This window comes from Haliotis asinina, chromosome 5, assembly GCF_037392515.1.
Source record: "Haliotis asinina isolate JCU_RB_2024 chromosome 5, JCU_Hal_asi_v2, whole genome shotgun sequence".
Classification (NCBI taxonomy): Eukaryota; Metazoa; Mollusca; class Gastropoda; order Lepetellida; family Haliotidae; genus Haliotis; species Haliotis asinina.
In genome coordinates this window covers 26,733,976-26,751,600 of record NC_090284.1, presented here as the reverse complement: position 1 = coordinate 26,751,600, position 17,625 = coordinate 26,733,976, and the positions used below count along the sequence as shown (strand labels likewise).

General features: G+C 37.5%; 1 protein-coding gene across 2 annotated transcripts in view; it reads left to right on the top strand.

Annotated features, from left to right (window-relative positions):
* Nucleotides 1-15,414, top strand: part of LOC137283645 (cGMP-dependent protein kinase 1-like) — an 84,976-nt gene extending 69,562 nt beyond the window's left edge. For both annotated transcript variants that reach the window (XM_067815251.1, XM_067815250.1), the window contains 6 exons: nt 7,207-7,296; nt 8,494-8,635; nt 9,432-9,595; nt 9,854-10,039; nt 12,718-12,784; nt 13,418-15,414. In XM_067815251.1, coding sequence (XP_067671352.1) covers nt 7,207-7,296; nt 8,494-8,635; nt 9,432-9,595; nt 9,854-10,039; nt 12,718-12,784; nt 13,418-13,513 — 745 coding nt within the window. In that variant the 3' untranslated portion in view covers nt 13,514-15,414. The remainder of the gene's footprint in view (nt 1-7,206; nt 7,297-8,493; nt 8,636-9,431; nt 9,596-9,853; nt 10,040-12,717; nt 12,785-13,417) is intronic.
* Nucleotides 15,415-17,625: the final 2,211 nt, after the last annotated feature.

The following is a 17,625-nucleotide window of genomic DNA, read 5'->3' as shown; positions in this document are numbered from 1 at the left end:
ATAATACTGAGTAACAACAAGAGGCTTCTAGTTAATGTTTGTACTAAAGGCAAAATTCACACAAACCAAGTGTGAGGACTTTGTACTGAAGGTATTTGAAGTAGATATTGTTCTTGTGTTGTTGTGTCCTGAAGACCTTACAGATCCTGCTGGGGTTCAGTTCAGACATGACGGGAACCTCTGCTGTCTCAACCAGTCTGAACACTTGTGGCAGTGTTTATGCATGACTGTGTAGATAAACTGAAGTAGCTGCTATGGGAACTCTGTAGTAGGCACATGGTGTAGTGGGTGGTTACTTGTTCAAGGCACTGTAGTATCAAAAGGTTTCAAGAGATAATACTTTTTCTTAGCCTACTGCTAAAGTGGATAAAAGTAGGACAATATATGCATCTGTGTGGAGTGCCCATATTAAGCTGTATAGTATTGCCATGGGCTAGCTCAATAAAACTAGCACTACTTCATTTGAATATGCATTGGGCAACATAAATGCCATAATATATGATTTGATGTTAGACCTCATGACTTAAACATGCATGCATGGTGCAGTGTAAATGTAATAATCTTGAATTTGCTGTTGGACCTCATATAATTTCATCGCCTTTAAACATAATAAAATGGAGAAATACTGATACACAAGGAGCAGTAAGCAAGCACAGGTTTGTGATCAATCATTTTAGATATTGGCCAAATTTGTGAAACTGCATTTGCTGAATCCTGGGGCAGGGCCCGGTCCACTTCATTACCTGAACATAAGGGTCACTCCTGCCCAGCACAAACCACTCCACTGACTGAGTTAGCCGCAAGATTAACTTTTGCTTCAGGTCATGAATCAGTAATGACCCATAGTTGAATAAAGACTGGTAGCAAAGTGTTCACTTTGATTTGGCAGTGAAGTTAATAAAGTACAGCACATTGAACAAGAGTTGCACTCATGCTTCTACGTCTACTTATTTATCAAGAGCGATCAGTGTGGTTCACTACAAACTAGCTGTCTTTTGTGTGTGGGATTTGGGATTGTTTCTACCAGTGTTTTCCTGTATATATCTGGAAAATAAGTAATGCATCTCAGCACTGCTGATGCATGATATTACTCTGGCACCCTGTAAGTGATGCATGATATTACTCTGGTGCCTTGTTGGTGATGCATGATATTACTCTGGCACCCTTTAAGTGATGCATCATATTACTCTGGTGCCTTGTTGGTGATACATAATACTACTCTGGCACCCTGTAAGTGATGCATAATATTACTCTGGCACCCTGTAAGTGATGCATAATATTACTCTAGCACCCAGTAAGTGATGCATGATATTACTCTGGTGCCTTGTAAGTGATGCATGATATTACTCTGGCACCCTGTAAGTGATGCATCATATTACTCTGGTGCCTTGTTGGTGATGCATAATATTACTCTGGCACCCTGTAAGTGATGCATAATATTACTCTGGCAACATGGCACCCTGTAAGTGATGCATCATATTACTCTGGCACCCTGTAAATGATGCATCATATTACTCTATTCAATTCAATCAGTTTACTGCATGAAGGCCAATGGCCCATATACAAAATATATATGTATAGTATGTACAACATACACAACACATGACATACATTACAGTGAATTTCTTCTCAATATGAGCACATGATGAACACAATAAATAGAGCTGTCTCATGTTGTAATAGGGATGCTTTACTTGAAAGTATTGAATAAAGTTTTGTAGCATTCTTGTGTGATCGTAGCCATGGCGGGAAATACATCTGCCTTAAATCATTATATACAGGACAGATAAATAAACAGTGAAATTCATTCTCAACAGTGTTACAGAATGGACAGAGCCTTTGTGAATTTATAATAGATGAACATCTTCCTTGATTGATATGTAGCTCATTTAGACCAAGTCTCAGGCGTATGAAAGAATTACGAAGGTTTTGTATTATGTAGGTTGTATAGATACAACTGTGGTTCAAGTAGAGATTTAAACTCACGATAACAGTCATATCTTGAACTTTCATATAGTGATGAATGCCAGTCCTGTTTGAGGATATTGATAACCCTGGTACGAAAATGTTTGCTAAATCCATTAACATCGCCCAGGGTTTGGGATAACCAGACAAATCCAAAGCCGTATCTAAACAAAAGACTACGAATATGGGGTGCCCAAGTGTTTTTACCAATATGATAAAGATGAACAATCATGTTGTAGGTTTTTTTTGGGCAGACCATGTTCTGGAATATTTAATATTTTACACCAGTGCTTTAAACAGCAAGAGTAAGAAATTATGTACAAAGGGAATCTCCCACATGCACTGTACACCATACTATTAGGGGTAGACACACCAACATTCAAAAATCTTTTACAAGCAAGAAGGTGAACCTTTTCAATAACGGTTCAACAGTCATATGTTCATCTTTAAAGTACCATTTCCCTATGGCTGCTGTTGGGCCACCCTTACGAAAAACAACAATCTTTTTCTTTTCAAGATAAACATCAAATCTCCAGTTATCTGAATATTGTGATAATCTGTTAGTTTGCCAATAACAGTGCTTGACATTAGGATCACATCGTTGGCAAAAAGTAAAATAAAGAGTTCAACAAGATCAGGAGATAATTGGATTATAATATTACTGTAGCACCCTGTTGGTGATGCATGATATTACTCTAGCACCGTATTGTTGATGCATGATATTACTCTAGCACCTGTTTGATGATGCATGAGATTACTCTGGCACCCTGTTGGCGATACTTGATGTCACTGTGCCTCCCTGCTGGTGATGGACGATGATGCTTGTGATGCATGATGTTCCTCTGACACCTACCTGGTGATGCATGATATTAATCTGGTGCCCTGTTGTGATGCATGATGTTCCTCTGGCACTGCTGGTGATGCATGATGTTACTTTGGCAGCTTATTTGTAGTGCAGGTAGTTCCTCTGGCACCCTGTTTCTAGTGCAGATAGACTCTCTGGTATCCTGCTTCTAGTGCAAGATAGACCCTCTGACATCCTGTTTCTAAAGCAGATACACCCTCTGGCATCCTGCTTCTAGTACAGATAGACCCTCTGGCATCCTTCTTCTAGTGCAGATAGACCCTCTTGCACCCTTCTTCTAGTGCAGATAGACCCTCTGGCATCCTGCTTCAAGTGCAGATACACCCTCTGGCATCCTGCTTCTAGTACAGACAGACCCTCTGGCATCCTGTTTCTAGTGCAGATAGACCCTCTGGCATCCTGTTTCTAGTACAGATAGACCCTCTGGCATCCTGTTTCTAAAGCAGATACACCCTCTGGCATCCTGCTTCTAGTACAGATAGACCCTCTGGCATCCTTCTTCTAGTGCAGATAGACCCTCTTGCACCCTTCTTCTAGTGCAGATAGACCCTCTTGCGACCTTCTTCTAGTACAGATAGACCCTCTGGCATCCTTCTCCTAGTGCAAGATAGACCCTCTGGCATCCCTCAGAGTCAGGTACCTAACAACTAGCACTCAAAGTCAGATGCCTATCCTGCTCAGCCACTGCACTCCCTTGTGGTTATTCAGGCACTCTGCCAGAGTCTGTACTTCAGTTAACCAGAGCCATGTAAAAACAGTTTATGTTACTATACGAATGTTTTGCAAATTTGATTTCCATTCTAAACTGTCTTACTGTCTCTTTAAACCATTATCCATGTGTCAAGGAAAATATATAATTAACTGTGACAGAGGGTAATTTCACAAAAAGTTAGATACGCAATAGCGTAACATTTTAAGATTTTATTCTGAAAAGGTTTTTTATTTTCACTGTTTTGGGGTTTTTTTTGCATGTTTTACAAACATTTTGAAAATAATCATTACACATTTTATCAAGGCTTGAATGAGCATTCTTTGTACAGAACACTGTTTGCTTGGTCTTGTGTAGCCATTTATTATTCTTCATCTTAGGTTATTTTGAATTTGTATAGTTGTGTGTTTCATATATCATTATTTGACATAGTACCATTCCTACACTGAAAAGGGTGGTCATCTCTTAATGATAATTGTAATAATACATTTGCTTTACGTGCTTTAAGTGTAAGCTGGTTCAGTCCTTTGTTGCTGTGAGTGAACCTACGTGAGCTACTTTATGTCGGCAGTGTTGAAGTGGATATAAACAGATGTTCATCACAGTTATTGATTCCACTTCATTCTCCAGCTAATTCTGTTGATATATTACTGTAATTAGCATCAATGACATTTGGAATCCAGGGAACTTGGACACAGGTTTTCAGGTAGACAGATGAGCAATTACCACACATTAGAATTATTTTGTAAATTAAAGACACACCAAAAATAACCACAGTATGATGAAAATAGGTGCGTGCTTATGATGGAAAAAAATATAAATATTAATTGATGTTATGTTCTTGGTTACCTTGGAAACCAATTTGGTTTAAATTGCTTTTCCTAATTTAGTCAAGAAAGCAACAGCAACAGACTATGAACTTAATAATGACTGTCATGCAACTGCTTCTGTCTGCTATAATTGCAACAAGTGAAGGGCCTTGCAATCTGGATAAACAGCTTACAGAGATTCCTTGTTTTCATTTCCCATTTTTATCAAATATCATCTCGCTGTTTGACATTTATTGTTTGACGTTACTTGATGAAATATGAAATAGCAGTGTAGGGCATGGGGTTGAAGAAGGATGTGAAGGTGGATGTGAGTTTATATGGACAGCAATGACTGTCCACTTCACGTAGTGATACAGCCTACAACAGGTAGATCAATACAGAATTGATGTCTTCTGTTAGACATGTGATAGCATCCCCATTACGCTGCTGTTGCTGCATTCTGGCACGGTGGCCATGACGATGTAGCCTCACTGAGCTGGTCTCCTGTAATATGGTGGTATTTGATGACAGGATGGAAATATACCAGTCGTCATTGTAAGCCGTGTTGATATCTGTATGACACACACGGAGAATGATGAAGATATATGAAACGCTAAGCCGAAGATGATGACTGACAGTTATCTTGTTTAATGCAACTAATTTGCGATAGAATTGAGCCAACAGTTGACATGAGTAGGATACTACATGTAAATTCTAGACTAATTACACTAGGAACATTGATGCCAGCATTAAGAGCCTCAATTTTTCCTGGTTCTGTCTGAGTCTAACAAGAGGGACCTAAAATAAATGTTGGTAGATCTGTAATAGGTTTTCAGTGAGACTTTCTGAGACTGTTTCTGTAACTATTCCTACTTTCACACAGGTGAGAAATATATACATGTAAATTGTATTTTTGAAAATTTTGTGACCTGGTGAATATCCAAATAATTGGATTTAAATGGGATTGTGGGGTTAGTGAATAGCATTTGTTCAGCATGTGTTAAGGTAAGGGGAATTGAAAGTGTTTTAACATCATGTGTATGTGTCTGTGTGTGTCTGAGTGTGTGTGTGTGTGTCACACACGAGAGTCCAATAGTGTATTTTGTGTGTGCATGCATGTGAGGCTGCTGGTACTAGTCAAGACTTTTGCTGGTTTGGCAGTGCTTGTCCACTGTCACACTGACAAGGGTGTCGTTGCTTGTCCACTGAGACACTGACAAGGGTGTCGTTGACTAACTCCTTACCTTAACTTAGCTTACACTTGTCTTAGTGCTAAGGTGACTGTAACTCCTTACCTTAACGTAGCTTACACTTGTCTTAGTGCAAAGGTGACTGTAACTCCTTACCTTAACGTAGCTTACACTTGTCTTAGTGCAAAGGTGACTGTAACTCCATACCTTAACTTAGCTTACACTTGTCTTAGCGCCAAGGTGACTGTAACTCCTTACCTTAACTTAGCTTACACTTGTCTTAGTGCAAAGGTGACTGTAACTCCTTACCTTAAAGTAGCTTACACTTGTCTTAGTGCAAAGGTGACTGTAACTCCTTACCTTAACGTAGCTTACACTTGTCTTAGTGCAAAGGTGACTTTAGCTCCTTACCTTAACTTAGCTTACACTTGTCTTAGTGCAAAGGTGACTGTAACTCCTTACCTTAACGTAGCTTACACTTGTCTTAGTGCAAAGGTGACTGTAACTCCATACCTTAACTTAGCTTACACTTGTCTTAGCGCAAAGGTGACTGTAACTCCTTACCTTAACTTAGCTTACACTTGTCTTAGTGCAAAGGTGACTGTAACTCCTTACCTTAAAGTAGCTTACACTTGTCTTAGTGCAAAGGTGACTGTAACTCCTTACCTTAACGTAGCTTACACTTGTCTTAGTGCAAAGGTGACTTTAGCTCCTTACCTTAACTTAGCTTACACTTGTCTTAGTGCTAAGGTGACTGTAACTCCTTACCTTAACGTAGCTTACACTTGTCTTAGTGCAAAGGTGACTGTAACTCCTTACCTTAACGTAGCTTACACTTGTCTTAGTGCAAAGGTGACTGTAACTCCTTACCTTAACTTAGCTTACACTTGTCTTAGTGCAAAGGTGACTGTAACTCCTTACCTTAACGTAGCTTACACTTGTCTTAGTGCAAAGGTGACTGCAACTCCTTACCTTAACTTAGCTTACACTTGTCTTAGCGCCAAGGTGACTGTAACTCCTTACCTTAACGTAGCATACACTTGTCTTAGTGCTAAGGTGACTGTAACTCCTTACCTTAACTTAGCTTACACTTGTCTTAGTGCCAAGGTACAATGACACCCAGTACTATATATGATTGTCTAATGACATAGGCAAGGGAAGCAAATCACTGCTCTCTGCACTGCACAACATATTTTAAATTTTATTTTATTTATTTTAAAATCTTGCATGTCCTAAAGTGGGGCACAATAAAGATGGAAATGTTATAGATGCAGAATAGCCATAAGAGCTGCTAGTAGTAATGTATTATTGTCCCAGGGCTGTCTATGGTATTGAATGTAGAAGAATTTCATTGTTTCTTTTGTGTTGTGGGTGATCTTGGTTGTATAAAGCACTCGATCACTCAGTCATCCACAACAGGTTGTCACTGCGACCTCATACACTACATACACAAATTCAGACACTCTTGTCACTTACTACTTATAATATGACTTCCTGTGTTATTTAAACATGCCACAGGTGTTGGACTGTCTTGGGAAAATTGATGTTGGCACCAAGACTAAGTGGGCCTATCAAATTTCTAAACCGACTAGCCATGAAAACTGTAACAAAGCTTGTAGTAGGAGATCACCGTCAGTTTCTTCATCTATACAATGCATGTTGTTGCAGATTGTTCAAGACTTACAAGGACAAGAAGTATGTGTATATGTTGATGGAGGTGTGTCTGGGTGGAGAGCTGTGGACTATTCTCAGAGACAGGTGAGCAGGGACTATCTTGTGTTATGGGTTTTTGGACATGAATGTCAATTGTTTTCTCAAGCTGTGTTCAAGTATGCTGTGTTTTCCCTTTCATCTTCACCAGAAGCAGTTTTTATTACTTAGTTCACCTCTCGTGAAAGCCAAGTGATCTTAGTTCATTGCACCTCATACAATCAAGATTGAAATTTCAGTACAGCTGACTGGTATCCATCTTCAATACATCCAAAACTGAAAGGGCCAGAGCTCTGGGGAGACATGATATGAAGTTTCATGGGTTTTTTTAGGCATTTTAACTTGCAGTTTGAAACTGCACATTTGTTCCCATCAAATAATGCCTCTCAATTTTGTTGATGAGTTTTGAATCAAATTTTCCAAACTATATCATATATCTGTATCTGTAGTACGCATTTGAGCTCAACATTTCTCTCATGTGTAAATTTTACTTTGACCATGGTCCTCAATCATTTCAGAATGTATTTCCTTGCACTGTAACCATCTTATCATTAGAAAATAACTTAATTGATCAAAACAATTTAAATGTAACATGCTGGTTCGCACCATTGATTACACTCGTACACTGTTTAAGTTGAGATGAATTCAGTTTTGTCCCCCATTGACAATCCAGGTGAGCTACAGTGATGTGTGACTTCTTCATGCATGATACCAATAAAGATCCAGGTTAGAATTGATCTTCAGTAACCCATGCTTCTGGTAAGAGATTAACAGGATCGGGTGGTCGCTGACTTGGTTGACACACATCTTTGTTTCCCAGTTGCATAGATAGATGATGATCTTGTTAACCACTAGATTGTCATGTCCAGACTCATTTATTTACACACCACCACCACTAAATGGAATATTGCCAAATGTGGTGTGAAACAAAGCCCAAACCAAATGCATGTAGTGTTTCAGGTGTATGATTACATGCTCTGTCTCACTGGAACTGAACAGTACGCCGTACTGAAGAAGGATTTGTTTTCCTACAGCAAACTGATGCATGTTGGTCTGTGGTGTTGCTTGCTGCAGCTCCCTCAAGCTCTGTCCTATCGATCCCTGACCTACTTGACAACACTTATGATAAAGGATGTGCAAAATGCCATGACAATTACAGTAGTGTTGTTGAAACCTTGTTCATGTGTGCATTCATACACGTCTATTGATGCTGTTGTAATTACATGCATTATGTTTTGCCACTAGGGGGAGTTTTGATGACAACATGACAAGGTTCTGTGTGGCATGTGTCTTGGAGGCGTTCCAGTATCTACATAACAAGGGCATCATCTACCGAGACCTGAAACCTGAGAACTTACTACTTGACTCTAAAGGCTATGTTAAACTGGTAGGCACAACAAAGTGATTCCTGGGGCAGAATAGGTGTCCAATACCACAAATATTTTATTCTTGCCCACATAATTCCATGCTTGTCCTCAGTCCTCATGCTTGTCCTCAGACCTTGTGCTTGTCCTCAGTCCTGTTGCTTTTCCACAGACCTCTTTCTTGTCCTCCTCAGTCCTTATTCTTGTCCTCAGTTCCCTTGCTTATCCTCAGTCCCTTAGCTTGTCTATAACAATGAAGGCAGCATGGGCCAGCTAGAGACAGTACTTACAGTAGTTGAACTCATTGTACATTGGCTTGTTTAACCTCAACCTATACTTTCACATCTTGTTAATTTGTTTATTTATGTGAGTTACAAAGTACTTGCATCTAGCAGTTGAAAAATGGTTTATGCAGAACCCTTTGACAGCAAAATCTGATCTATGACACAACTTAACAAATACCAGGTTGCTTTCACCTGACTGATGGTTGAACATTACATGATTGGATACAGGATTTTGAAAGGAGGGGTTTCAGGGAGTTCGAACCCACAAAACCCATATTGGCTCTGCCAATGCAAAATATATCTTCATTGTGATCATAAGTCATTTTCAAAAGGTGGGGTTCAAACCCAACCCCCACAACCATTTCTGGATCTGCCAATGCATTAATAATGTCAACCAATTGATTGTCTTGCCCACTGAGCCTACAAATTCACTATATACCCTAGCAATTTTTCACAATGCCCTTTGTCAACATTATTTTGTCAAGACTCACTTCATATGATTTCATGCCTTTTAATTAGATCGTATGTATTCTAGGTTGACTTTGGGTTTGCCAAGAAAGTTGGCTCAGGTAAGAAGACATGGACGTTCTGTGGTACACCTGAATATGTAGCCCCAGAAATCATCCTTAACAAGGGCCATGACCATGCTGTGGATTACTGGTCCCTAGGGATCCTGATGTTTGAGCTGCTGACAGGAAGGTGAGTGGTGAGGAGACACAGGGAGGTGGTGCTTGTTCTGGGATTCAGCAGATAAAGCTTGACAAAGGAAAGATAATTGATACATACAGGTTACAGTCCAACCCACCTTGCTCAAGGTCACTGACACTTATTAAGAAAGTCAACTTCATAATAGTTCATTTAAGTTTCTGATTGCTTTCAGAAAATGAATGAATCTTTTTGTTGACATTCTGACAAGTTTGTTTGTGTATGAAATTTATGCAAAAACTTTTCTTCCAGCCCCCCTTTCTCTGGCTCTGACCCAATGAAGACATACAACGTGATAGTAAAGGGAATTGATGTGATTGAATTTCCACGGAAGATAGGGCGAAATGCACATACGCTCATCAAGAAGCTGTGTCGAGAAAACCCTGCAGAAAGACTCGGCTACGGCATAAATGGAATAATGGAGATTAAGAAACACAAGTAAGTTGCTAAGGCCATGCATATCCTTTCACAATTAGATGTAGCAGGGTTTCTCAGTATTGGGATCAGGTGTTTGTCAGTTGATGTCACAATCAGATATACTCTGGCCTCTCAGTATTTGGATCAGATGTTTGTCTACTGATGTCACAATCAGATGTACACTGGAATCTCAGTATTGAGATTAGATGTTTGTCTGCTGATGTCACAATCAGATATACTCTGGCCTGTCAGTATTAGGATCAGGTGTTTGTCTGCTGATATCACAATCAGATATACTCTGGCCTGTCTGCATTAGGATCAGATGTGTATCAGCTGATGTTAGCGATGGATATGTAAGACATGGATGAGTATATTGGGATCTCATGCTGAATCAATACTCAGTCTGTATGGATGTGATGAAAATGTCATGAATTATGACAGTGAGTCTATAACAACATGATGAATTATGACAGTGAATTTACATCAATATGATGATTTTTGACCATGAATCTATAACAATATCACAAATTATGACAGTGAGTCTATAACAACATGGTGAATTATGACAGTGAATCTATATCAATATGATGATTTATGACCATGAGTCTATAACAATATCATGAATTATGACAGTGAGTCTATAACAACATGGTGAATTATGACAGTGAATCTATATCAATATGATGATTTATGACCATGAGTCTATAACAATATCATGAATTATGACAGTGAGTCTATAACAACATGGTGAATTATGACAGTGAATCTATATCAATATGATGATTTATGACCATGAGTCTATAACAATATCATGAATTATGACAGTGAGTCTATAACAACATGGTGAATTATGACAGTGAATCTATATCAATATGATGATTTATGACCATGAGTCTATAACAATATCATGAATTATGACAGTGAGTCTATAACAACATGATGAATTATGACAGTGAATTTACATCAATATGATGATTTTTGACCATGAATCTATAACAATATCACAAATTATGACAGTGAGTCTATAACAACATGGTGAATTATGACAGTGAATCTATATCAATATGATGATTTATGACCATGAGTCTATAACAATATCATGAATTATGACAGTGAATCTATAACAACATGGTGAATTATGACAGTGAATCTATATCAATATGATGATTTATGACCATGAGTCTATAACAATATCATGAATTATGACAGTGAGTCTATAACAACATGGTGAATTATGACAGTGAATCTATATCAATATGATGATTTATGACCATGAGTCTATAACAATATCATGAATTATGACAGTGAGTCTATAACAACATGATGAATTATGACAGTGAATCTATATCAATATGATGATTTATGACCATGAGTCTATAACAATATCATGAATTATGATAGTGAGTCTATAACAATATCATGAATTATGACCATGAGTCTATAACAATATCATGAATTATGACAGTGAGTCTATAACAATATCATGAATTATGACCATGAGTCTATAACAATATCATGAATTATGACAGTGAGTCTATAACAATATCATGAATTATGACAGTGAGTCTATAATGATGTCACAAATTATGACAGTGAGTCTATAATGATGTCACAAATTATGACAGTGAGTCTATAATGATGTCACAAATTATGACAGTCTGTAACAACATGGTGAATTATGACAGTGAGTCTATAACAATATCATGAATTATGACAGTGAGTCTATAACAATATCATGAATTATGACAGTGAGTCTATAATGATGTCACAAATTATGACAGTGAGTCTATAATGATGTCACAAATTATGACAGTGAGTCTATAATGATGTCACAAATTATGACAGTCTGTAACAACATGGTGAATTATGACAGTGAGTCTATAACAATATCATGAATTATGACAGTGAGTCTATAACAATATCATGAATTATGACAGTGAGTCTATAATGATGTCACAAATTGTGACAGTGAGTCTATAATGATGTCACAAATTATGACAGTCTGTAACAACATGGTGAATTATTATAGTGAGATTAAGGGGGGACATCTGTGTAGAAATGAAAATATGGTGCAATTAATCTGTTTTCTCAAATGCGATTTCAATCAACTCTATCCTAACAGCAATAAGCATAGAAATGTGTTCTGAAATTCTGGATTTGTAAAATGTTGTGAACATGTTAACCTAGCAGAACTATTGCAGTTTAATGTTACATCATTTCTGAAGGTATCGGTTTGAGACACGTCATGTGACCAACCTACTTCGGGGCATCAACACACTTTACAACTGTAGCTTGTTTTCAAAGTTTGACATGTAATGATGTTAGTTTGTAAGTAATCAGTGCCAAGCATGGTCGTATAGAGTTATATAATCAAGGCTGAAATTACAGTGTTGTGTAACATTATGCCATGGTTCTGAGGATTGCCTGCTGTGGAAATACTGAATACCAGTAACTACTCACTTCACTTTAAGTGAAGGGCCCTGGACTTACACAAACCTGAATACTTCACATGTAGTTAAAATATGGATCGTTTAGACTTACTCAGTAACAACAGAAACCTGATGACCCCATTCAAAAATCACACTATAAAACCATAAGTTTCATGGTCTAGAAACCTCAAGATTGTGTCTTAAATCTTAAATATGTTTCCATATTAGTTAGACATTCATCTTCATCAGAGTTGCTTCGATTCCTTGCAGGTGGTTCCAGGGCTTTGACTGGGATGGTTTGAGCAAACACACAATGGTGCCCCCAATTGTTCCCAAGGTGAGGTGTTGTCAGGTAGATCTGGGACAATCGTTAATGCTCAACCTTGGCATGTGTTGTCTTCTTAGACTTTATCATGGGAAGGAATATTGAACATTTACTCTGTGGACCATTTCTGAAGGAGTATTTAACCATTATCGGCGCCTTGCACTTATGTCTGTTTAGCCCTTTTAACTTATCATGTAGCATCTCCAAGGAGATATCGTTTTCACAGGAGATTTTGTACAGTGCCCAGACATCATCGATTTCATGACTCACAGTGCTGTGACATAAAAAATCTGAAAATGCTATGACATTGCTGTACTGCAAGTCTAATGGGAGTACCATGTTCAGAGATATATAGTTTTCACTAAAAACTAATCAAGAGTGATTTTTATGTTAAATGGAATTTCAGCCTTGTGTCTTCTCATATCAAATGTATCAACACTTGTTGATTAAAGTAAAACTATCCTCAGCAAGTTATGGATGTTTAAAAATTTATCAATTCATGGTGATAACAAAAGACACTCAGTTGAGATCTCTGCATCATGTTTGTATCCAGTAATATCCTTTATGTATACAGTTATATCCTGTCTGTCTACATTTATGTCCCACATATATTGTTGCCTCATGCCTTGTGTATTCATGTTGCAGATCAAAGGTCCTGCTGACTTCAGCAACTTCGATAATTACCCCGCCGACATGGACATTCCACCAGATGAAACTTCAGGCTGGGACAATAACTTCTAAATCACTACCCACCATCATGCCCTTCAACATCATCATCATCATCATCATCATCATCATCATCATCATCATCATCATCATCATCACAGCATCATGTACAGACTTCATCCATCTCCTCATGCCTTCTCACGCCATCAGCAGCACTACATTATGCAGTCACATGACAGGGTACACATGTCACATGATCTACCATGTCACATGAGAGGAGTCAGTTGCATCACAAGATCTGCCTTGCTTGTTGTCACATGGTAGCAGCTAAGCCTGCCGTGTTGCTGGATACAATCAAGTACTAGGAGGACTTCTTCTCTAGCATGTTGTTATGAAAGTTGTGTAAATCTGCATGTCTAGCTTGGCCTGTTCTTAATATCTGGTAAGGGTGTTGGACATGACAGAATCTTGGCAAGATCACGATAGCACTAAGTATGTGTTTTGTATGTAAATACAGATAGGTGATCACTGGCTGTAGATTGACTAGTGAGCATGTGTGCTGGAGAAAGTATTTGCACTGATGTAGATGTATGCTGGGAAAAAGTCCCTATGTTGGAGAAATTTCCTTCACTGGGAGAGTTGCTGATCTCAAAGCATTTTCATAAGTTCATTGATATTATCTCCTTTCCTTTAACAGCAGATCTAGACAACTTAGATAGTAGGGGAGGTAACTAAAGGTGAGAATTACTGTAAAGTATAAGGGTTGTTGCCACAGACTGGGAGGATGTGGGTATTTGTGGATACAAGTACATTCCACAACTGTACATCAGGGATTCATCTGCAGTTTCAAAGCAAGTTCTTATGGCTGAGAAATTTGATAATTTTTGTCTTTATTTACGTACATGCTGAAAATTTTCTGATTAGATGTGCTGCAAACATGGGACTGAATATCAGCCTGTGAACAGATCCAGCTAAATCCCTTGACACCTTTGTGGCATTTAGAATGAGTTGTTATTTTGTTGATATATTCTACATTTAACTGTTCAATACAGATATGAAATATGCATCCTCGAGTGTCCAGTGAACAGCAGACAGTTCTCTTCACTTATGAGATTGCAGAAATTCTGTGTCTTCTACCATATCACATGTCTGGTAAACTCCTACATAGAGTAGTGTTCAAGATTCCATCATCAGCGACAAGCAGTGACATATGTAATGTTTTGAAAACATTCTATAGGTTCAATAATTACCATGACAATATGCATGTTTCATTGATGAATTATTTAAGATTCGAGAGTTTGGGTTCTGTTTATTATAATTATGATTATATAACAACTTTCTGCTTCCAAGATGTTAACAAAATAATATGTTAGCTTCCACCTCACATGTAGTGTTATCTCCCATACTGGATAGCATTTAGAATGGTCTCCCTTTGTTCTCAGTGATTCTCAGGATGATCAAGTAAATTGTAGTTTACAAGTAATGACAGCCTGAAGAAGACATTTCTTTTCGGGGGCTACAGATATTATAGAACTTTTAAATATTTAGATGTTTAGATATTTACAATGTCAAGTATCAAACATTAGTCAACACTTTTTAAGCCATGTACCTGTATTTGCAAATGTATAACTGTATTTTCTACAAATCAAGATCTCCCATGGATGAAATAATCAGTATTAGCAGGACATCAAACTCAGGTTTTGATATTACTGTTACCAGTTACCTTGTGAAAGTAGTGTCATCTTGTAGTGGTGGGGACCAGCCTCTCCAGATGTAGGTTGAAGGAGCAATACAGCTTGGTTAATATAGGATCACAATTTCATGTTGCCTGGACCTGTGACTGTCCACATCCAGGAAATTACCATTTTATGGGTATTCCCTAACAAAGTATTACATTTAAGTATAAATAAATCATGTGAATTGTAAGAAATATATAAGTGTTATTGCAAGTCTTAGTATTAGAAAAACAAAGAAAATATTTTAGGTGAGAAGTTGCAGCTATGACAGTTTTCTGATTTTGAAAGACTGAATCAAGTCTAAATGCTGTCGGAACACATCAAAAGTTGATGTCAGTTAAGAGGACCTTTTCTCTCTCTCTCTCTCTCTCTCTCTCTCACTCACACACAGACACACACACACACACACACACACACACACATTTTGACCTAGAGAAAAAAACACTATATAGATGATGGTGCAATTCAATTAACGTTAGGAAATTACACCACAACCATTCAAGCAACATGAAAACTGACCGAGAAGGTTGTAAATGTTTCCTCACATGAACTTGAAAGACATGACAATAACTACTGCCTACTCCACATTGGGGAATTACTTTCTATCTTATTTGTTCTAAACATGGGTTGAAAGATCTGCATGGTAGTGTTTGGATTAGAATGAATGTAGCATAGCAAGCTTGAAAATAAACATTCAAGTGCGCCAGACAGCTTGGATATGACATGCTGATTAAATATATCAGTATAGTGTTTGTTATAAATGATGTAAAATGTTTATCATATCTGATATTATTTTTCCTGTGATATTGTTGTTAATGATATTTATTGTGATACAGGTTTGATGGCAAGGCTCATGTTTTCCTACATGCGACAACTCATATTGTAGATGGTTAGATGTGTTAAGATGTACAGAATGTGAATGTCACGTCCTGTTGCTTGATAGTGTGGGAATTACTTATGCTGATAATATTGTTTCACTTTTTCAACCTGTGACAAACTTTGGTGTTTGTGAGATGGAATTTACATTCCAGTAATTTCCATCCACACACGATGTTGTTATTTGTTATGTGAGTATATCGCCATGGATACAGCTTGTTATGGAGGATGATGGTCACATGTCTTGCATTGTGTGGGAAAGTCAAAACATTAGTCTTGATGTATAAAAGCCATCCTCTTTCGTAGTTTGATTACCTGAAACACAACTTACGATTAAATATGATTTATTTCCTGTATGTTTTTACAGTAGTGACAACATGCAGTGACTCATTCTGTATCAGTGTAGTATCAGCTGTTATTTTACCTCACACATAAATGTTGTTTTCTGTTTGGCTGAGTGCTTGTCTGTTAATTTCAGTTTTGAGTCATGTATGATATGTGGAAAGTAAAATGTTTTACGAATGCAAATTACAGGCTTCAAACAGAATTAACATTGATGTGTTCGGTAAGATAAGTATATCCCTCAGCGGCCATGAGTTGATGTACCCTTTATGTTTATTTATCTTAATTAACATAAACAAGCATCTGGAGTACATCAACCCGTTTCCCCCTGTGGCCATGAACAACTTATAATATCTGTATACACATGCTGATATTGATATGTAGCATGTACTGATATGTGTATACAAATATCAGTTCACACATACACAGATATACATCTATATCATAATTTTTTGTATATGATCAATATTCATGTAGGAAAAATTCTGATATATGTACATGCATATGCTAGTAGCAGAGTAAACATATGCAGGCATAAATATATGCTATACTGTGATATGTGTATATGCTTATATCACATGCTGATATATACTGATATACATCTACTGAGTGCATGTAGTCACATGGCCCAATTATGTGTTATTTCATGATAATGATATGCCATGTGTTATAGCTGACACAGGCATTAGGTACATTTTCGTTTCAGTGTCTTCACTTCTGAATCCAGATGCAATTTCTCATGGATATGATTTAATAAGTTGTATAAACAATTTTAGATGTTTGTTTGTCTGTTATGTTGCTGTAGCACATTGTCTTCCTGTTGTGATATTTACCTCATATGTTTGGTTGGTGAAACATGATAACTCTCAAGGGTCAAGACTTTTCTGTAAGGCTGTTTACAAGTTCACAGAAAAACACTAAGTTGCGTATCTTATGACAGTAAACTACAGTTATGGTAAACTCACAAATGGACTAAATTTACTTAAATGTATTTGCAGTTTGTTACACACATTTTCAACTGAATTATACACCAGGTACATGATACCAAAGAGTCAGTGTGTTATACCCAGCAGTTTGTTATAAGTGTGTTCTTTATCAACATAGTTTATTGTATGTTGAGATCTTTCTTTTTGCCTTGCATGCATAACAGGATGTGGATTTTTCATCACTCTAAAATTAAATTACCATACAAGAAAGTACATACCGTCATAATGCACCTACCTCCTGATTTCA